This window comes from Oratosquilla oratoria, chromosome 16, assembly GCF_046742065.1.
Source record: "Oratosquilla oratoria isolate Oo_2021 chromosome 16, ASM4674206v1, whole genome shotgun sequence".
Classification (NCBI taxonomy): domain Eukaryota; kingdom Metazoa; phylum Arthropoda; class Malacostraca; order Stomatopoda; family Squillidae; genus Oratosquilla; species Oratosquilla oratoria.
The window spans coordinates 16,051,956-16,075,583 of record NC_134792.1 but is presented as its reverse complement, the minus strand read 5'-3'; the positions used below and the strand labels follow the sequence as shown (position 1 = coordinate 16,075,583).

Below are 23,628 nucleotides of genomic sequence, written 5' to 3'. Positions count from 1 at the left end.
CTTACTACAAAAATTTGATCTACATATTCTTTTCTTAAACTCACATTGCTCTTCCCTAATAATACCCTCTAGTGTGTTGGATGTGAATAGAATGGGTAGGAATAAAATAGGTGGGAGTGGGTATATGCCTTTTGATTTTGGCTACCTCCCTTGATATATAGATTGAGAATAGACTATCCACTTCACCATAACTTTTCCTTTCTTCACCAGACATTCCTCATGATAATTATCTACCCTATGTGCCTTACTAACTTTCATTTCTTTTAATGCTCTTTGTATATAGAGGCATTGTGCAAGAGGGGGATGTTTGGTGAGGAAGGAAGAGAGAAGGCAGAAGATATGGGTGAGCGGAGAATGGTTATGTATGGATGATATTGTTATGCATGGGAGTGGGTAGAGGATAGGGAGGGAGGATTAAGGAGTGGTTAAGTGTGAATGATATTTTGATGCAGCCCAAAGGGATTTCTTTCTGTCTGTCCCTGCATGAGAGGACAGACAGGGGTGGGTGGGGGGGTGGGGGTGGGGGGTGTTATGGGATCACCAATTAAATGAAGTGGCCTTGCTGTGGATGTGCTGAGTCTTGCTGCACTGTTTCTGGCCCAGGGTGATGGGCAAGATGTGGGGATACCCATCATCCAGGAGGAGTCAAATGAGAGGAAGGGAGGGTTGGTGAATGGGAGCAGAATGGGTGAGAATGAAATGGAAGGGAGTGGAATCATGCCTTTTGACTTTGGCTACTTCCCTGACAAGGGGAAAAAAGCCCTTGGTATATGTATGTATCTTTGTATTTGAAATCAAACTATTTTTTCTACAATACAAAATCCATGACAATCCTCTTACCTTTTGCAACCAATCTACGAACATGTACATGCAATCTATGTGTAGGGATGCTTGCTGTCATGAAATTGTGGTCAAGGTGGGCAATGATATTGAGTTCTCTGGCAGCAATTTCAGCATCTTCACCAAAGAATCTGAAATATTTTTCATATATAGTTACTACAAATCATTGAAATAAATACATTCATGATGATTGGTCTAATTTTGATACAATATGCAATCCCTAGTTTTAATACAATATGCAATCCCTAGTTCTTGCCATTTTACCTTCACCTCTGGGATATAAATGAAGACTATAACACCTTTCACCTCTGGATTGCAACATACAATACCTACATGCAATGAATTAAACTTAAGGAATTATCCATCTTACCTATACTTATAGCCGCATTCAACAAATAGGAGTGCATTTGGATACTGCTCCTTAATCAAAACCACCTGCTGTTCCAGGGGTGTTAGCTTCAGGCGAGGGTTGGCTTTAAGAGGATGACCTTTATCTTCTTTGGGTTCGGCACTAACAGCTGATTTATCATGTGATGCTGATCTAAAGCAGAAAGAAGTGATTCTTTTTGCATACAATTTGATGTCTTTTGACAATCAAAGGCTCATCACAACACAAGATCCACAACAATAGAAACATTCAAAAGGCACTCTGATAAAATGTGTTATGAATGCATATATTTGAAGGGTGATGGGTGTTTTTGGTTAAATTAATGACCAGGACATAATTTCTTTTGGTGTGGATAAAGAGGGATCATCATACAGTAATGGAGTTTACACCTATTCCAGCAGCTTGGCCTAGATATGGATGAAATGTGACTTACTGCAATACTCTTAACCTAAATAGCGTGGTGGAGGACAGAACAACCCTTCATCCTGAGGTGCTGAGGTGAAAGATATGGTTGGTGAATTTTATCTGTTATTGATGTGGGTGTACATTCTGACTCAGCCACCCTCCTTATAAGAAAGAGGATTTTGGTATCTGTCTATCCATCCATCAATCTATCTACTGTATATAAAACATATCCACATGCAACTATTTGTAAGAGGAACAAAGTTCAATAGTGAAGGTGGAATGAGGAGCACCTGTCAGTCACAAGAACCATGAATATAAAAATGTGCAGGTATTACCCACCAATTTCTTGTGTTATATAGTAAGAAAAAGTTTTTGATGTTGTTGTCATTCCACAGACTGCCTGGCTAAGCAGTCCCATCTCCCTAAGGAACACCATGGCTGGAGCAGGGTTTTCCCACAAATCACTTTTAGAGTATATACTGCATTGTTGGCATGCATGATTGTGCACAATGCAATCTCTCATAATGTGTTGTATAGTATGGGGTGAAGTATTACATCCAGGACAGTTATTTATGATGCACTCCTCCAGCCTCTTCTGGTAACTTAGAAGGGCTGGATGGTGGCTGCACCACAGCCTGGCCAGGTGGACTCTGTTCTCTCAGGGGAGAAGACTCAGAGGGATGGATATCAGGGGGTCTGGCATGCAGCAATGTATTGTCTTTCAGTGTGGTGGCGTCTACATCATGGAGGGGGGGGGGGCAAACCACCACAAGAAGCCCCTGCCATCTCTGTGGGTGGCACAGATCCCTGGGAGCAGCTTTGGTTACCTGGAGCAAGTACTAAAGCTATAGTTAACAATGGACACTTTTAAATTTTGTAATAAGCTTTAGCAAATTGCAAGGATATTCTTGAGCCTTTATAGATTTGGAAAAGGTTCACGACAGGGGAAACAAAAAGACACTGTGGGAGGTTTTGCAGATATATGGGATTGGGGGAAAACATGTTAAGGGCAGTCAAGAGATTGTATGAAGGGGTGATTGTTCTGACAGCTTTGAATGGGGCAGGGACATGAAATTTAAGAGAGTCAGAGAGGAAAAGTTTAAATGTATTTACCTAATTGTATTTTGCGGGAGGAGAGCTATGCTCGTAGTGACACGCAGTTGTATCTTTCTGCATCCAGTTCTTTCTTAATATCATGTTTAGTTTTAGCACTCACTGTTTCCTCTTTCAGTTTATTCCATGTATCTATTACTCTGTGTGGAAAGCTGTTTTTTTCAGATCTCTTCTGTAACTGTCTTTCTTAAGTTTCTTCTCGTGTCCTCTTGTATTTCTTCTGTCCCATTTAAGTAGGTCATCCCTATCAAGGATTTCCATCCCTTTCATAATTCTGTGGATGGTTATCAAATCTCCTTTCTCTTCTTTGTTCTAGAGTTGATAAGTTTAGTTTGTCCAATCTCTGTTTATATGTCACCTTGCAAAGTGTCCATAGAGACACAGTGTATTCCAATTTTGGTCTTACCAGTGTAACTAGTATCTTCTCTACCATTTCCTCATCCATGTAGTCAAAGGCCACTTTCATTGATCTTATTAAGTTATAAGTTTCTCCAACTATTTTGTAAACATGTTTGTCTGGTGTCAGATAATTACTCCTAGGTCCCTTTCTGAGTTCACTTTTATAACTTCCTTTGTACCAATTTTATATTGACCTGATATTCTATTTTTGCTTTTCCCAAATTCCATTATACTACATTTCTTAATGTTGAAATTCATTTCGTTCTTTTTACTCCATTTCCAGACTATGTCCATGTCTTCTAGAAAAAATTTGCAATCTTCTTCTGTACTTATTCTCTTCAATAGTTCCACATCATCTGCAAAGAAGTTCACATAACATTCCATGCCTTCATCCATGTCATTTATATAAACAGCAAACATTATCAGAGCCAATACAGAGCCTTGAGAGACTCTGCTTATCATATCTACCCAATTTGAGTTCTTTTCTCTAAGTACCACACTCATTTTTCTTTTGTTCATGAAATCTTTCATCCATTCCAATAATTTTCCGTGTATTCCACCTATTGTTTCAATTTTTCTTAGTAGCTTTTTGTGTGGTACTATGTCCAAGAAGACACAGTCTCCCCATCCATCTCTTTCTTGTATTATTTCTATTAATCTTGAGTAAAAGCATATTAAGTTTGTAGTACATGATATTCCACTTCTTAAATCCAAATTGCTTGGGGTTTAGTGTGTTGTTTTCTTCCAAGTGCTTAATCAATTTGTTTTTATAACTCTTTCGCATACTTTTGCAATTGTGCTTATAAGGGATATAGCTTTTAGCTTTTTGGATTTTCTTTATCTCCTCCTTTGTACATTGTACATTCTGTGCCTGGGGATGGAGAGGGGGGGTCACTGATTAAATGAAGCAGCCACACTGTGGATGTTCGTGTCTCGCTACATTGCTTCTGACCAAGGACAGTGGGTAGGATACAGGGATGACCCATCAACCATGAGAAGCTAAGATGAGGGGGAAGAAGGGGTGGTGGGAGTGGAATGAGTGGGAGTAGGTACATGTCTTGACTTGGCTACCTCCCTCGAAAGAGGGAAGAACTCTTGGTATTTAAATAGACTTCTGAAATAATTTCCACTTCGTCAAACTAGTAAAAAAGAGAACAACACAAACTAATCTAATTAATCTTCCAGGATGTAATGCCTCTGTCACATCTAACATACCTGAAGATACTCAATTCCATTTTTGCAGTGGTTGTCTTTGTGGGAGAAGGCTTAAGTCTTTCTGGCATCTCCTGTGATTCATCCTGAGGAGGCTTATCTTCATCTGAATAAAGTCAAATAATAAAGTTTTAAGTGGGCATCAAAAGTAAGAATCATACACAGTAACAAAAATAACAAAATTTTTATGTATATGCTCTACAATTATCATCTTTTGTGAACAGGTGTTTGTTTTGACTCAACCTTAATTGGGAAGGAGTGAAAGGAACATATGTGATGGGACTGGAAGGGGTAAGGCTGTTCCTCTCCCACACCTTACCACCTTGCTTTGCAGGTAACATACATATACCAGACTTTTTCCCTTTTACAAGGGAGGTAGCCAAAAAACAAAGGCATAAACCATTCCCACACATTCCGTCCCTAATACACTCCACCACCCCCACCCTCTACCCTCCCTCTTATCTTGGCACCTCCTGGATGACGGGTCATCCCTGCATCGTCCACTGCCCTGGGTCAGCAGCGGTGTTGCAAGACACAGCACATTCACAGCAAGGCCGCTTCATTAAATCAGTGACCCCCTTCTCCGTCCCTTCATACAAAAAAGGAGAAGACAGGGAGAAATCCCTTCAGGCTGCATCAAATTTTTCTCACACATACTACCTCACCCCCCCATCCCCCCCACCCATTCCACTTCATGCATCACATCATCCATAGACAACCATTTTCCATTCACCCCTGTCTTCTGTCCTCTCCCATCCTTCCTCAACAGACATTCCTCTCTTCCCCAAAACCATCTTATACTAGGTCGCCCCCTCATGTTCACTCCCCCCACATCTACCTTCCATATCTCTTTTACTAGTCTTTCTTCACTCTTTCTTTCCATGTGTCCAAACCATCCTAATACTCTTTCATCAACCCTATCTCCCAACTCCCTTACCACCCCTGTTCTCCTCCTCACCTCCTTATTTCTTACTCTATCTAGCCTAGTAACCCAAATCATAATTCTCAGACACCTCATCTCAAACACATTCAAACTCCTTCTCTCTACCTCTCTTATGTTCCATGTTTCTCCCATATACAGTGCTGTTGGCACAATCACTCCTTCATACAGTCTCCTCTTAGCATCCATTCCTAAATGTCTATTCCTCATTACACTTTTTAATCTACCAAGGCATTTACTCTCTTCTCTTAATCTACATCCTACCTCCACCTACACTCCACCCTTTCCTGCCACATTCGCACCCAAGTATCTAAAACTATCCACTCTCCAGGTGCTCTCCCTTAATGTTCACTTCCAGTCTGCTGCCACTTTCACCCCTTGTACATCTCATCACCTTACCTACCCACATTTATCTTCAACTTTCTTCTTTCATACACTCTCATAAACTCTGTCACCAACTTCCTCAATCCATCCTCCGATCCTGCCAAAAGCGCAGTGTCACCCGCAAACAACAGCTGGCTCACCTCCCACTTTTCTCCATTTTCTTTAAACATCTCCAATCCCTGACCCACTACCCTTGCATTTACCTCTCACACCACCCCATCCATGTATAAGTTGAACAGCCAGGGTGACATAACACATACCTAATGAAGTCCCACCTTTACCTCCAACCACTCGCTCTCTCCATTTCTAATCCTGACGCATGTTCTACTACTTTTGTAAAAATTCTTGACAGCTCCTAGAAGCTTTCCTCCTATCCCGTATATCTGCAAAACCTCCCACAGTGCCTTCCTGTCTACCCTGTCATAAGCTTTTTCCAGATCAATAAAAGCCCAAAAAACATCCTTACCCTTTCCTACAGCTTTCTCACATATCTGTCTTACCACAAAAATCTGATCTATGCAACCTCTACCTGTCCTAAATCCACACTGTTCCTCACCAATTACTCCTGCTCCTCTCCTAATCCTCTCAATCAAAATCTTCCCATAAGCCTTCATAACTACGCTTAACAAGCTAATCCCTCTGAAACTACTACACTCACACTTGTCCCCCTTTCCCTTGTAAAGTGGAACTATACAGGCACTCCTCCAGTCCTCCGGCACTCTACCCTCTCTCCAACAAACATTAAATAGCATCACCAGCCAGTCCACCATCACTGTACTTCCTTTTCTTTGACATTCTGCATGGCATCCATCCAACCCAGGTGCCTTACCTGCTCTCATCATCTTAACAACTGCCTTCACTTCATCCTTCCTTATTTCTCCTTCATTTTCCTCACTCATCACAGTCATTTTCTTAGCACTTCCCACTGCAACTATCTTTCCCTCCCTATCCTCCTTCACATTTAGTAACTCCCTAAAATACTCTGCCCATCTTCCCCTTCCTGCCTTTTCTTCCATTATCATCTCTCCATCTGGACCATTTACCTTTTCTACTCTATTTGATTCACCTCCTCTTTCTCTCTTAATTTCTTTTCAAAACATCTTTTTATTACTTTCAACATTTTCTGGCATACTCTTACCCCACTTCACATCTGTTCTCCTCTTTGTCTCCTTTACCTTGTGTTTTACTTTTCTCTTATCTTTTCTTTGTACCTCTCACATGACTCCCTCGTCCTATTTTGTAACCAATCTGTGAAAATTTGCTTCTTCTCCTCTACAACCTTCTTTGTTTCCTCATCCTACCATTCACTACCTTTCCTTCTATTTCCTCCCATCCTTCTTGTTCCACACACCATCTTTGCACACTTTGTGACTCCCTCCTTGAACCATCCCCATTCCTCCACTCCTAGCTCTACTCTATCCTTCACTTCCTCCCACTCCTCTTTCAGCTTCTTCTTGTACTCCTCCTTTTCCTTTTCATTTAAAGAGTTCACTCTAAGCACCTCCCTACCTTTTGTCCTTTTCCTCTTTCTCCATCTATCCTCCACTCTCAACTTACCTTCCACCAAAAAATGATCTGATATTCCCCCACTCTCTCCCCTTAGAACATGTACATCCTTAACTCTTCCTGTTATACTCCTATCTACCACTACATAGTCCAATAACACTCTATCTACCACCCTTCCATCCACCATCCTCACCCATGTGTACTTATGCTTGATTTTCTTCCAAAACACTGTATTTGCTGTCATTAACTCTCTAGACACATCTCCACCATCAACTCTCCACTACAATTCTTTCCTGGAACTCCACATTTCCCGACCACTCCATCAATTGGTTCATTTTCTACCCTAGCATTAAGGTCTCCCAATACTACTACATTGACATTCCTCCCTAATCCCTCTATGCACTCATTTAAATCTATCCAAAAAGCCTCCCTTTCTTCTACACTCTTCTCACTACCAGGCCCTTATGCGCTTCCAAAAACCCACATCTCCTTTCCCAGTTTCACCTTCATCCACATTAGCCTTGAAGAAACCTTCCATTCCACTACATGCTTACCTATCTCTTCACTTGCTAGTATAGCCACCCCTTCTCTCCCTACCCCTCTCTTCACTCCTGAGCACCTCCCAGCTACACTCCCAAACTCACACTCGCCCTTCCCTCTCAACTTGGTTTCACTCACAGCCAACACAGCCATCGTTTTCACAAACAAACTACCTATCTCTTCCCTTTTACTCTCATCTGTACCACATCCATGCACATTAAAAGAGCCAAACCTTAGGGTGATGGTTGGAAAACTCCTAGACCCTCTTATGCCTTTACTTTTTTTAGGAATGTCCCCTGTGGGGCTACAGGGAGAAGGATGCCTGGTCCCAATCCCCATCCCGTTTTTCTCGCCTCTTACGATCCAAGTGGGACAACTTGGTGGCAGCATTCTTTTCCCCCACCACAGGGTAGGCGAAACAAGGAAATAAAATTCAGAGAAATGGTACAGGACAGCAACAAGGGGTTGGGGACAGCACAACAGAGGGACAGTAGCAGTATAATAAAAGGTAACAACTGATATAAAAAAAAAAAAAAATTAAAAAGGAAGGTGTGAAATGGATAAGGTGGCTATGAAAGTGGTGAGGAAGTTCCTCTCTCTTGTCAAGTTACCTCACTTTGTAGATAAACCATAACTGGTGGAAAAAAAACATCTAGACAGAAAGGAGTGAGACAAACAACAGTATATCTACTCATCTCACTGCTCAAGTCATGGCATTTAAGTTGAGCTGTAATCTACTTACTATAAACAAATGATTCAAGTTTGTTTCTGGTACTTTCTGCAAGTTCACGTGGGGTACTCTCACATGCACTATGGCCATTATTGTTGGCAGCATCTCCATCCTTCGATAGGCTGTCTATTTTGGCTTTCTTGGAACTGGGAGAACTTGGCTCTTTTGATGCTCTCTTCATGAATGGAGCTGTTGACACCTGTGAAAAAATATATCATTACAGTATCACAAAAAAATTAATACAAGAAAAATATCCCCTAAAATTTTTGTAACACAGGAAACAAAATCTGAACACAAAAATTACAAAAAAAAATTAACTTGAGTTCTCAAATCATTCATAACTGTGCACTAAAGATTCTGCCCTGGAGAAGCCAGGCAATTTTCTTCATCTCTGTGGTGGACTTTGGTCTGAAGTCACATACATCATACATGCATTGTGGTCCATGGTATCAAAGGAAAACAGTGTGTATAAATACTAGAGAGAATAAGAGGAAAAGGAAATAGCTAAGGAAATTCTGAAGGAAATTCAAGACGAAGGGCAAAATTTTGACAAGGAAATTGAGAGATTCACAGGATGGGCAAATACTCAAAGGAAAGCAACACAGACCTCTAAAAATCAAACTAAGAACTCATATGATAGCTGAGGAGATACTATCGAATGCGGTTAAACTAGCAAACAGTGAGAAATTCAGACATATATGGATAAAAAAGGAAATGAGTGATAAGGAAAAAGAGAAAGACGAGGCTCTCAAATTTGAAGCCAATGACAGAAATGAAAAAAGAACGGAGATGGAAAAAAAAAGATTTTTTGGAGAGTATTGAATCTGAGACTGAAAAAATGGTACATCAGAAAAATGGAAACTTAAAAAAAAAAAAAAAAAAAGAGAAGAATATATGAAATTAAATGTGGCATACACAAATATGGATGGTATGATTTCTGGAATTAATGAATTAAATGAATATCTGGAAATAAAGAAACCTGACATTATGGGAATTGTGGAGACAAAACTGAAAGGTCCTCTAGCAACAAGTATGGTGGGACAAGGACTATACAACCACTGGGCAAAAAATAGAACAAATAAATAGGGAGGAGTCATGATATTGACCAAAAAGGGTTTAAATGTGACAAAGATAAATGAAGGCAAATATAATGTGGAACTAATTATGATTAAATTTGTAAGTAAAAATATGAAAAGTAGAAAATTTGTAGTAGTATATGTGCCACCAAAAACACAGGCTTGGTCTGATAGTGATCATTCTAAATTACTGGAAGACACAATGAATGTTCTAAATGAGTTACTGAAAGAGGGGGGTAACATAGTAATTATAGGTGACTTTAATGCAAAGGAAATAATCTGGGGAGAAATGATAGTAAAAAGGGGAGAAGAACTTTGGACCAACATTCTACTGGATATGACCATTGAATATACCTTAACACAATGGGTTAAGGAAAATACTAGATATAGAAACAATGAGGAACCATCGAAACTAGACTTAATATTCACTTCTGAACCTGATAGCATGAACAAAATGGAGTATAAGACACCAACTGTGAAGAGTGACCACATATTAAGGGAGTGTCCCATCGCTTTATATAGTGGGTGAATTTTTTTTTTCAAATATGTGCTTAATGAATATAGGTATATATATCCCTTACATTAGTGTGTAATTCCTCAGGCTATTGTGTTCCTCCCATGTATATATAAGGCATTGTGAATATTCAATGAAGATAGTGAACTCTAGTGAAGCTCTAATTACTTAATGGAAAATCCTTCCACATCATTCAGCTTGGTATGAAATGAAAGCTTAGAGTCTGGGGAACAAATCATATTGAATACATTTTTTTCAAACTAGTACCTCTAATTTTTTATTAGTTTCTCTGCATAATTAAAAAATGCTGCAAAATTCAGGTTTCATAAAAAAATAAATAAATAAATAAATGAAAAAAATAAAATATTTTATTTTTTACTGTAGAAAATAAGGAGCATGGTGTTTACTTTCAAATGAAACAAAAATGACAAAAATCCATGAAGAACAACCGAAGATATTACAACAGAAAGAACAAAAAGATAAACTTTACAGGACGGAGGATTTAAATTTTTGCGACCATTTGTTTGATGGTTCGATGTAGAGCATATCCTCCAATTTCCTCTTCTTTGCTGATGAGGTGTGAGGTGAGGGTGAGTGGTGTGGCATGGGTGGAGGAGGTGTAAGGTGGGCATGGCTAGTAAATGCTTGTGGGGTGCTGGGTGCAGCTGTGCAGTTTTTCTCCTTTCTTTTTCCTTCTTGCTTCTGTTTCAGGCACTCACGGGCCCTCTCTATATTCTGCTGCTTCACTCTCATGCTTCTTGTTAATTTTTCCATGATCACACCAACAATACAGGTCGGGGAATCAACTCTGTTGCTTACGGTGAAAGCACCAGGAACATCATCTTACTTTGACTTTTTCAAGAGTACTGGTGCCCTGTCCACTGTCTTTGTGGGGTATGCTGGTGGAAGGAGTTGCTTAATATCTCTATAAATACAATTCTGTAGCAACAAACGAAATAGCTATAAAAATGTTAACACTATTTCAATATATGCTTTTTATGCAATGGGGTTGCCAGAGGTTGCCAATATTTTATCAATTTTATGTGGATGAAGGTGAAGCTGGGAAGGGAGATGTGGGTTTTTGTAAGTGCGTATGGACCTGGTAGTGAGAAGAGTGTAGAGGAAAGGGAGGCTTTTTGGGTAGATATAAATGAGTGCATAGAGGGATTAGGGAGAAATGTCAATGTAGTTGTATTGGGAGACCTTAATGCTAGGGTATGAAATGAGCCATTAGACGGAGTGATTGGGAAATATGGAGTTCCTGGTAAAAATCGTAGTGGAGAAATGATGGTGGAGATGTGACTTGAGAGTTGATGATAGCTAATACATTATTAAAAAAGAAAGTCAAGCATAAGTACACATGGGAGAGAGTGGTGGATGGAAGGGTGGCAGAGCATTAATGGACTATATAGTGGTGACCAGGAGTATGGTAGGAAGAGTTAAGGATGTACATGTTCTAAGGGGAGAGAGCGGGGGAATATCAGATCATTTTCTGGTGGAGGGTAAATTGAGAGTGGAGAATAGGTGGAGAAAGAGGAAAAGGACAGAAGGTAGGGAGGTACTTGGAGTGAACTGCTTAAATGAGGAAAAAAAGGAGAGTGATTTTAAGAAGAAACTGAAAGAGGAGTGGGAGGGAGTAAAGGATAGAGTAGAGCTAGGAGTGGAGGAGGGATGGGGATGGTTCAAGGAGGGAGTCATAAGGTGTACAAAGATGGTGTGTGGAACAAGGAGGGTGGGAGGAAAAAGAAGGAAGGGTAGTGAGTGGTGGGATGAGGAAGTAAAGAAATGTGTTGAAGATAAGAAGCAGGCATTCATAGATTGGCTGCAAATTAGGACGAGGGAATCATATGAGAGGTACAAAGTAAAGAGAAAGGAAGCTAAGCATAAGATAAAGGAAGCAAAGAGGAGAGCAGATGTGAAATGGGGTTAAGAGTATGACAGAAAATTTTGAAAGTAATAAAAAGATGTTTTGGAAGGAAATTAAAAAAGAAAAAGGAGGCGAATCAAGTAGAGAGGAAAAGGTAAAAGGTGCAGATGGAGAGATGATAATGGAAGAGAAGGCAGTGAGAGGAAGGTGGGTAGAGTATTTTAGGGAGTTACTAAATGTGAAGGAGGATAGGGAGGGAAAGATAGTTGCAGTGGGAAGTGCTAAGAAAATGAGAGTGATGAGTGAGGAAAATGGAGGAGAAATAGGGAAGGATGAAGTGAAAGCAGCTGTTAAGATGATGAGAGCAGGTAAGGCACCTGGTCTGGATGGATGCCATGCAGAATGTCTGAGGAAAGGAGGTACAGTGATGGTGGATTGGCTGGTGAGGTTGTTTAATGTTTGTTTGAGAGAGGGTAGAGTGCCGGAGGACTGGAGGAGTGCCTGTATAGTTCCGCTTTACAAGGGAAAAGGGGACAAGTGTGAGTGTAGTAGTTTCAGAGGGATCAGCTTGTTGAGTGTAGTTGGGAAGGCTTATGGGAGGGTCTTCATTGAGAGGATTAGGAGAGGAACAGGAGTAATTGGTGAGGAACAGTGCGGGTTTAGGTCATGTAGGGGTTGTGTAGATCAGATCTTTGTGGTAAGACAGATATGTGAGACAGTAAATGCAAGGTAATGCACATAGGTAAAAATAACAGTAAGTACGATTACAAGTTATTTGGAAATTCATTAACAAAAGTAGATAGTGAAAAAGATCTCGGCATAATTATCAGTAACGACCTCAAATCACCCAAACAATGTATTTCAGCCTCTGAGAAAGCAAATAAGATTCTAGGACTGATTGCGCAATCTTTTTGACTTCAAAGTCCATCACTCATTAACAAGCTATATAAATCGTTAGTTCGTTCACATTTGGAATATGCTGTTCCGTATGGTTACCGAATCTCATTAAAGACATTGACAGATTGGAAAAAGTACAACGGTGAGCCACAAAACTGATTCCAAATATCATAAATAAATCATACAAAAATAGACTAATACATATGAATCTATTTTCCCTAAAGAGCGTATACACAAGGGTGATTTGATAAAGGTCTGATTCTAAAGGGAATTGACATCACAAGCGACGAAATTTTCACACTGAATGCGAATCAGACAAGAAATAATGGTCTCAAACTGTCAGGAAATAAATTCGATTTGGAAGTGAGTGGAAACAACTTCGCCAACTGTGTAGTAAATGAATGGAATAAACTTCCTGCACAGGTAGTGCAATGTAGTTCAGTTCGAAGCTTTAAAAATCATTTAGATAACTACCTAAGCAAGATGCTGTAATGATTATATTTCATTTAATATTATTTGTTTTGTTTTGTTATCATTTGTCTGTCTGGTTTTCATTTACTATTAGTTATATGTCAATCTATTATTATTTACTATTTATCTGTTTGTTTATTATTTAACTATACCTATGCATTTATTTATTTTATTTGTTATTTACATTATTATATTTTTTATTTATTATTTTATTATTATTGTTTTTTTTCGCATCCGACCTAGATATGGATCAAAAGGTCTCCTGTCGGCATGCTCCGCCTTTGTAATCCTTTGAAAGCTTAGAAAAAGGTAAGGATGTTTTTGGGCTTTTATGGATCTGGAAAAGGCTTATGACAGGGTAGATAGGAAGGCACTGTGGGAGGTATTGCAGATATATGGGATAGGAGGAAAGCTGTTAAGAGCAGTCAAGAGTTTCTACGAGAGTAGTAGAGCTTGTGTTAGGATTAGAAATGGAGAGAGTGAATGGTTTGAGGTAAAGGTGGGACTTCGTCAGGGATGTGTTATGTCACCCTGGCTGTTCAATCTTTACATGGATGGGGTGGTGCGAGAGGTGAATGCAAGGGTAGTGGGTCAGGGGTTGGAGATGATTAAAGAAAATGGAGAAAAGTGGGAGGTGAGCCAGTTGTTGTTTGCTGATGACACTGCACTTGTAGCAGGATCAGAGGAGGGATTGAGGAAGTTAGTGACAGAGTTTGAGGTGTGTGAAAGAAGGAAGCTGAAGATAAATGTGGGTAAAAGTAAGGTGATGAGATGTACAAGGGGAGAGAGTGACAGCAGGCTGGAGGTGAGCATTAAGGGTGAAAGACTGTAGGAAGTGGATAGTTTTAGATATTTGGGTGCGAATGTGACAGGAAAGGGAGGAGTGGGGGTGGAGGTAGAATGTAGATTGAGAGAAGTGAGTAAATGCCTTGGTGGATTGAAAAGTGTAATGAGAAATAGACATCTGGGAATGGATGCTAAGAGGAGGTTATATGAAGGAGTGATTGTGCCAACAGCATTGTACGGGGCAGAAACATGGAACATGAGAGAGGAAGAAAGAAGGAGTTTGAATGTGTTTGAGATGAAATGTCTGAGAAGTATGATAGGGGTTACTAGGCTAGATAGAGTGAGAAATGAGGAGGTGAGGAGGAGAACAGGGGTGGAAAGGGAACTGGGAGATAGGGTTGATGAAAGGGTATTAGGATGGTTTGGACACATGGAAAGAATGAGTGAAGAAAGATTAGTAAAAGAAGTATGGAAGGCAGATGTGGAAGGAGTGAATATGAGGGGGCGTCCTAGGATGAGATGGATGGATGGGGTGAAAGGGGCATTACAAAAGAGGAATGTCTGTGGAGGAAGGACGGGAGACGACAGAAGATAGGGGTGAATGGAGAGGGGTTGTGTATAGATGATGCTATGATGCATGAGGGGGAGCGGGTGAGGGGTGGGGAGGTATGTGCGAGAAGAAAATTGACGCAGCCCGAAGGGATTTCTCCCCGTCTTCTCCTTTTCTGCATGAGGGGCCGGAGAGGGGGTGTCGCCGAATTTATGAACCGGCATTGCTGTGGATGCGCTGTGTCTTGCGACACTGTTTCTGACCCAGGGCAGTGGACAAGATGCAAGGACGACCTGTCATCAAGGTGCCAAGATAAGAGGGAGGAGGAGGGTGGAGGGGAGTGGAATATATAGGAAATGGAATAGGTGGGAGTGGTTCTATGCCTTTTTCTTTGTGGCTACCCCCCATGTAGGGGGAAAAAGCCTTTGGTATATGTAAAAAAAAAAAAGAAAAGAAACAAAATACAATTGTATAACTGTATGAGTGTTACCACCATCATAGAGATTCTTTTGAAATGTTTACCTAAAGTTCTCATGTACCAGAATTTTTCGAATGATCGCTGGCAACACTCCCTTAATAGAATTTGAAACTAAAAGAAAAAAAACGATGTGAGAAGGAATGAAAAACATTTCCAAAGAGGAAACAAAGATGGAAGACAAATGGAACCTATTTTAAAGAAAAGTACAAGGAAGGAATTGATAAGTATGCACCAAAGAAGAAGAAAAAAGAGATTTATATAAAGTGTTGGCATAACAAAAGGTGCAGTGAGGCTAAAGACAGAAGAGACAAAAGCCTGGAAAAGATGGAAAAAAAAAGACAAATGGCAAACATATATAAAACTTAGGAATGAATATGTGAATATCCACAGGAAAGAAAAAAGAAACTGAAAAAGATATTATAGACAAATGTAAGGATCAACCTAAACTCTTTAACAGATATGTAAAATGATAAACTAAAAGACAAACACGAAAATTGGAAAACTTTGTGGAGATAAATAATATATATAGATGACATAGAAATGGCTGAAGTTATGATCAAACATTTCAGGTCTGTTTTTACAATTGAGAGCTCACAAATTTGGGAAGATGGACAACAAGAAAGATCCCCTAAAATGAAAGAAATAAAGGTAACACAGAAAGAAATAAAAGACTAGATAAAAAAAACCTAGATGTTAGGAAATCACATGGACCGGATGGAATTGCAAATTGGATATTGAAAGAGTGTATAGAGGACAAATTATACATGATAATAGAATTTTTCACTCAAAGAAGGAAAAGTACTGCATGACTGAAAAATGCAAACATTGTACCAATATATAAAGGAGGAAACAAGGAAGATCCTACAAACTTCAGACCAGTATCCCTTACAAGCACAGTAGCAAAAATATGCGAAAAGGTTATCAGGAACAAATGGATCAAACACTTGGAAGAGAATAAAATACTAAACCCTAAACAATTTGGCTTTAGAAGTGGAAGATCATGTACCACAAACTTAATATGTTTTTACTCAAGATTAATAGAGATAATACAAGAAAGAGATGGCTGGGCAGATTGCACCTTCTTGGACTTGCAGAAGGCTTTTGACAAAGTACCACATAAAAAGCTACATACATACATATACCAAGGCTTTTTCCCCCTTAAGGGAGGTAGCCAAAAAGGGAAAGGCATAAAAACACTCCCACCCATTTCATCCCTAAATACACTCCACACCCCTCCACCCTCCCTCTTATCTTAGCACCTCCTGAATGACGGGTCATCCCTGCACCTTGTCCACTGCCCTGGGTCAGAAGCAGTGTCGCAAGACACAGCACATCCACAGCAAGGCCGCTTCATTAAATCGGCGACCCCCCCTCTCCGTCCACTCCATTGCATAAAATGAGAGGACGGGGAGAAATTCCCTTCGGGCTGCGTCAAATTTTTGCTCACACATACTACCCCACCCCCCATCCACCCGCCCCCATTCCACCTCATGCTATCACAACATCATCCATATACAACCATTCTCCATTCACCCCTGCCTTCTGTCCTCTCCCGTCCTTCCTCAACAGACATTCCCCTCTTCCCTAAAGCCCCCTTCACCCCCTCCATCCACCTCATCCAAGGATGGCCCCTCATGTTCACTCCCGCCAAATCTGCCTTCCACACACACACATAAAAAGCTAGTAAGAAAAATAGAAATAATAAGAGGAATACAAGGTAAGCTACTGGAATGGATGAAAGATTTCTTGAGTGGGAGAAAAATGAGAGTGGTACTTAGAGACAAAAACTTGAACTGGGAAGATGTGATAAATGGCATCCTGCAGGGCTCTGTTGGCTCCTTTAATGTTTGCCATATATATAAATGATATGGATGAGGGAGTGAAGTGTTACATGAACTTTTTTGCGGATGATGCCAAATTACTCAAGAGAGTAAGCACAGAAGAAGACTGCAGATTGCTACAAGAAGACCTAGACAAAATATGGGAATGGAGTCAGAGGTGTGAAGTGAACTTTAACATTAAGAAATGCAGTATAATGGAATTTGGAAAAAGCAAAAATAGAATATTGGGTCAATATAAAATTGGTACCAAAGAAGTCAAAAAAGTTGACTCAGAAAGGGACCTGGGAGTGATTATCTTGAGTGACTTGACACCTGATAAACATGTCAATAAACTAGTTGGAGAGACTTTTAACTTATTAAGATCAATGAAAGTGGCCTTCGACTACATGGATGAAGAAATGGTAAAAATAGTAGTTGCACTGATAAGACCTAAATTGGAGTGTGCTGTGACACTATGGGCACATAGTACAAAAAAAATAAAAGAAAATAAGAATAAATAAAATAAAAAATGAATAAATAAAAATAGAAAAAATTCAGAGCAGTGACAAAAATGGCACCTATGCTCACAAATTTGACTTATGAACAAAGATTGGATAAATTACATCTATCAACAGTGGAACAGAGAAGAGAAAGAGGTGATTTGCTGGCTATTTACAGAATTATGAAAGGGATGGAAGTTCTTGATAGAGACAGCTTATTAAAATGGGACAGAAGAGAAACAAGAGGACATGAGAAGCTAAAAAAGGACAGTTATGGAAAAGATTTGAAAAAGAATAGCTTCCCACACAGTGATTGATGTCTGGAACAAACTAAACGGGAAAACAGTGAGTGCCAAAATTATACTAGATTTTATGAGCAAACTGGATGTGGAGAGATACAAAGACAGGTCACTACAAGTATAGCTCTCGTCCCTGTAAAATACAACTACGTAAATACATACCAAAAGGCCTTTTCCCTTATAAAGGGGTGTCCAAGTCAAAGTATACACACATACAGATATCTATGTTGTCCTTCCCATCTCTGTGCCTTATGAGATCCCTGTCCCCTGCCTGATTGTTCAGGTTACAGGTAATACAACAAGACACACAGTGAAGAGAGAGGCAACAAAATAATGATACTTAGATCAGAGAACAGTACAGAAAAAATGAACAGAAGGATTTGCTGACATGGGATGAACAATAAAAGGTCACAGAAAAAAATCAAAAAGACTAATTTGAAAGATGTTGGAAATATAGCTTTCCAAACTGAGGGACTTAGGGAACAAGTTGGATGGAAATGCAGTCTAATTCAACACCATAAACAAATCTAAGTCAAAGTTTGATTGGTGGAAAAAAAAAAGGAACCCCATGAACACAGCTTGAACTATATAACACAAACACACACACACACAATGAAGGAAATAACTGTAACACAGAAGGAAATCAGCGACCAAATAAAAAATCTTGATGTCAGACAATCACATGGTCCAGATGGAATTGCAAATTGGATACTGAAAGAATGAAGAGGAGTTAGCAGATAAAATATACAATATAATTAAATACTCACTCAAAGAAGGAAAGGTACCACAGGACTGGAAAAATGCAAATATTGTACCAATATATAAAGGAGGGAACAAGGAAAATCCAACCAACTACAGACCAGTCTCCCTAACAAGCATAGTAGCAAAAATGTGTGAAAAAGTTATCAAAAGTAGATGGGTTGCACATCTGGAAGAAAAACCTATACTGAATCCAAATCAATTTGTATTTAGACAAGGAAGATCATGTACAACAAACCTGATCTGCTTCTATTCAAGACTAATAGAAATAATACAAGTAAGAGATGGATGGGCACACTGTGCCTTTCTAGACCTACAAAAAGCATTTGATAAGGTACCACACAAGAAACTAATAAGAAAAATAGAATCAATAGGTGGCATCAGAGGAAAATTACTGGAAGGTATGGAAGACTTCATGACTGGGACAAAAATGAGGGTAGTAATTAGAAATACTCAAATTGGGAAGAAATGATAAGTGGTGTCCTGCACGGCTCAGTACTGGCTCCAATCATGTTTGCCATATATATAAATGACTTGGATGAAGGAGTGGAGTGTTATATGAATTTCTTCGCAGATGACGCAAAAATACTAAAGAAAGTAAAAACAGAGGAGGATTATGAATCATTACAGTTGGACCTGGACAAAATCTGGAAATGGACTCAAAAGTGGGAGGTGAAATACAATATCAAGAAGTATAGTATAATGGAGTTTGGAAAAAGTAAAAACAGAATATCAAGAAATTATAAAATTGGTGAAGAAGTCAAAAAAGTGAACTCAGAAAGAGACCTCGGAGTAATAATCAGCAAAGACATGACACCAGACAAACTTAACAATAAAATAGTCAGAGAAACCTTCAACCTATTAACCACTTCACTACGGGCCAAAATCTCTCGGGCAGCATTAGCTTCCAGACGTACAATGTTTCGTAATAATACTTGCATCATAAAAAATAGTCACTGCTTATATCGATCGTTCTCTCTTTCACCCGTGAATTTCGATAACCACAGAAAATGTGATGAAGACAGTTTAGAGAGTATGCCATTATGCAGGGGCAACTACAATATATATAATCAAGACGCCGATATGGCAGCCTCGCGTATCCACTTGCTCCTCATGCCGCCTACGTAGGCGGCACCGTATGGAAGGGGTCAAGGTCAATGAAAGTGGCATGTGACTACTTGGATGAAGAAATGATTAAAAAAATATTAGTTACACAAATAAGATCAAAACTGGAGTACACATAACACTATGGACACCCAATGCTAAAAAGAATATAAAGAAATTTGAAAAAATACAAAGAGCAACAACAAAGTTGGCACCAACTCTTTCCAAATCAACATATGAACAAAGATTGTCCAAATTGGAATTACCAACTCTGGAACAAAGATTGTCCAAATTGGAATTACCAACTCTGGAACAAAGAAGAGAAAGAGATCCGCTGACTATCTATAGAATCATGAAAGGAATGGAAATCCTAGAGAGGAATGACTTACTAAAATGGGACAATGGAAAAACAAGAGGGCATGAAAAGAAACTCAAAAAGGATAACTATAGAATAGATCTGGAAAAAAAACATAGCTTCCCACACAGAGCAATGGATACCTGGAATAATTTAGATAAAGAAACAATGTGTGCAAACACTATTCAAGATTTTTAAGAATAAACTAGATGCTGAAAGATAAAAAGACGGGTCACCTGAAAGATAAAAAGACGGGTCACCACAAGCATAGCTCCCTTCCTGTATAATACAACTAGGTAAATAGGAGAGGAAGAGTTCCAGAAAATCAGAAAAGAAAGGGAAAAAGATAGCTTTCAAAGAAATTATTCGAAAACAAATGCTGAATACCAGCATTAGCTGCCAGACGTACGATGTTTAGTCATAATACTCGCATCATAAAAAATAGTCACCGCTTATATCAATCGTTCTCTCTTTCACCCGTGAATTTTGATAACCATAGAAAATGTGATGAAGACAGTTTAGAGAGTATGTCATTATGCAGGGGCAACTACAATAAATATAATCAAGACGCTGATATGGCAGCCTCGCGTATCCACTTGCTCCTCATGCCGCCTACATAGGTGGCACCGTATGGAAGAGGTTAAGTAATCAAAGAGAAAGAAAATGGGGTTAGAAATACAGTAGACAAAAAAAAAAGTGCATAGTACAGTAAACTTCCACTTATCCGAACTCCAAGGGGGATTAGAAATATCCGATTAACCGAAATGTTCGGTTAATCCGACTTTGTATGTTTCATTCCCGTATAGTTTTATGCGGTAATATCAGCTGCAATATTCGTACCTGTAAACTTAACATACACATGGAAATGCTTATAATAGTTCATAAACATATTCTATAGAGTATAAAGAGAAAATGTTTAAGGAGAGCTTGTGATACTGTATCGTCACCGAGAGGACTCACGAATGTATGTACCGCCAAACAGCCGATCAGGTGTAAACATGGAGTGTGCTGCCACCGTGTGAGCACTTGGTGAAGCTTGCGGGGGTGGCGGAAGAGGCGGCGGGGTGTTTGAATGTTCGGTTGAGATCCAAATACGTTCGGTTAAAGCGATGGCTACCGTATTGAGAAAATGTTCGGTTAATGCGATTATTCGGTTAAAACGCGTTCGGATAAGCGCGAGTTTACTGTAGTATATGCTATAAAGGATAACCATAACCTAGTTAGGTACTTGAGAGTAAAAGAAGAGAAGAAAATAGCAAGAAAAATTCTGAAAGCAGTACAAAATGAAGGGTAAGAAATAGAAAGGAAATAGAAGAGCATAGAATCGGGCAATACTCAAAAGAAAAAAATATCTACCTCTAAAGATCAAATTAAGGTCACAGATGGCAGCTGAAGTACTAGCAAAAACAGGAAAGTTGGCAAATAGTGAAAACTATAAAAGTATATGGATAAAAAGAGAAATGAATGATAAGGAAAAAGAGAGAAGACACTAAGAAGTGAAGCTAATGAAAAAAATGAGAAAAGAACGTAGACTGAAAAGAAATTTCTATTGGAGAGTACTAGACATGAGGCTGAGAAAATGGTATACTCAAGAAAAAGAAACAAAAAGATAAGTGAATGAGATGGAGAAGAAAAAAATCATATGTGACTTATACTAATTTAAATGGTTTGATCTCAGGATTAAATGAACTAAATGATTATCTGTCAGAAGAAAGACAAGATATAATGGGAATTGTGGAAACAAAATTAAGGGCTCCACTACCAACAAATAGTGTTGGACAAGCACTATATAATCACTGGATGAAAAATAGAGGAAAAATGGGGTGAAGGAGTCCTGTTTTTGACTGAGATAAACTTAAATGTGAAGGTTACAGATGGAGAAAACAGTGTGGAAATGATCATGATAAGAGTTGAAAATAGACATGAAAAGTAGAAACTTTGTGGTGATTTATGTGCCCCCAAAAATGGGTTCTTGGAGAGTGATTATTCTAAAATGTTAGAAGATACAAGATATTCATAAATTGAAATGCTGAAGAATAGAGGAAATTTAGTGTTTATGGGAGATTTTAACTGCAAAGAAATATGTTGAGAAGCGATGATAATGAAAGGTGGAGAGGACCTTTGGAGAAATATATTACTTGACATGACTATAGAACATACAATGACACAATGGGTAAAAGAAAATACCAGATATAGAAATAATGAAGAACCGTCAAGACTAGATTTAATATTTACATCAGAGCCTGAAATTGTGGATAAAATTTAATACAAGACACCAACTGGGAAGAGTGACCACATACTACTTGAGTTTGAACTAAAAGAGGATATATAGGGAGATATGAGAAATACAGAAAAGGAAGACTGATGTATAGCAAAACAGACATTAAGAAACTTAGAAATTTCTTTCAAAAAGCAAGTTGGGAAAAAATCTACAATACAGAGACACAGGTTGAAGAGAAATGGATGATTTTGAAGGAAATCTATAATGGAGTGGATAAATATGGACCAATACAGAAACAGGAAAAGGTGTATATTAAGTGCTGGTTTAACAGAAGGTGCAGTGAGGCAAAAGGTAGAAGAGCTAAAGCTTGGAAAAAATGGAAAAAAATATAAAAAACCTGGAAAGTGGCAAATATGTATCAATCTAAGGAATGAATGTGTAAAAGTATGCAAGGAGGAAAAAAGAAACTATGAAAATGACATAACAGAAAAATGTAAGGATCAACCAAAATTATTCTATATGTGAACAGTAAACTAAAAAACAGAATATAGTAAAATTACGCTAAGAGAATACAATATACACAGAAGATATAGAAATGGCTGAAGTCATGAACACTTCAAATCTGTGTTCACTAGAGAAAATATACAGCATTGGGATGAAAGGAGTGAAGTGAGATCCCCCCATGAGATAAATAATTGTTACAAGAAAAGAAATAATGGACCAATAATGAACCTTGATGTCAGGAAATAACATGGCCCAGGTAGAATTGCAAACTAGATACTAAAAGAATGTAAAGATGAACTAATGGACAAAGTATATAAGGTAATAAGCTGCTCACTCAAAGAAGGAACAATACTGGAAGACTGGAAAATGCCAATATTATACCATTATATAAAGGGGGAAACAAGAAAAACCCAACAAATTACAGACCGGTTTCCCTTACAAGTACAGTAGCTAAAATTTTTATGAAAGAATTTATCAAAAATAGATGGACAATACATCTGGAGGAGAACAATATACTAAATCCTAGACAATTCAGATTTTGACAGGGAAGGTCATGTGCCACAAATTTGATCTGTTTCTATTCAAGACTAATAGATTTAATACAAGAAAAGGATGGTTGGACTGATTGTGCTTTCCTAAATTTACAAAAAGCTTTTGATAAAGTACCACACAAAAAATTATTAAGACAATGGGAAACCATTTGAGGGATACAAGGAAAACTATTGAAATGGATGGAGGATTTCTTGCAAGGAAGAATAATGAGAGTAGTGCTCAGAGATAAGAGTACTATTTGGGAAGAAGTGATTAATGGTGTCCCACAGGGATCAGTATTGGCTCCAATAATGTTTGCTAGGAAGAGAGATGTGGGTTTTTGAAAGTGCGTATGGACCTGGTAGTGAGAAGAGCGTAGAGGAAAGGGAGGCTTTTTGGGTAGATATGAGTGCATAGAGGGATTAGGGAGAAATGTCAA

At 38.8% G+C, this 23,628-nt stretch overlaps 1 protein-coding gene across 4 annotated transcripts in view; it reads right to left on the bottom strand.

Annotated features, from left to right (window-relative positions):
- LOC143033848 (DNA mismatch repair protein Msh3-like) overlaps positions 1–23,628 on the bottom strand; it is a 133,167-nt gene that overhangs the window by 85,602 nt on the left and 23,937 nt on the right. For all 4 annotated transcript variants that reach the window (XM_076199400.1, XM_076199401.1, XM_076199403.1 and 1 more), the window contains exons 3-6: positions 8,470–8,656; positions 4,361–4,463; positions 1,211–1,381; positions 841–971 (exon numbers count right to left, since the gene is read on the bottom strand). In XM_076199400.1, the coding sequence (XP_076055515.1) occupies positions 841–971; positions 1,211–1,381; positions 4,361–4,463; positions 8,470–8,656 (592 nt within the window). The remainder of the gene's footprint in view (positions 1–840; positions 972–1,210; positions 1,382–4,360; positions 4,464–8,469; positions 8,657–23,628) is intronic.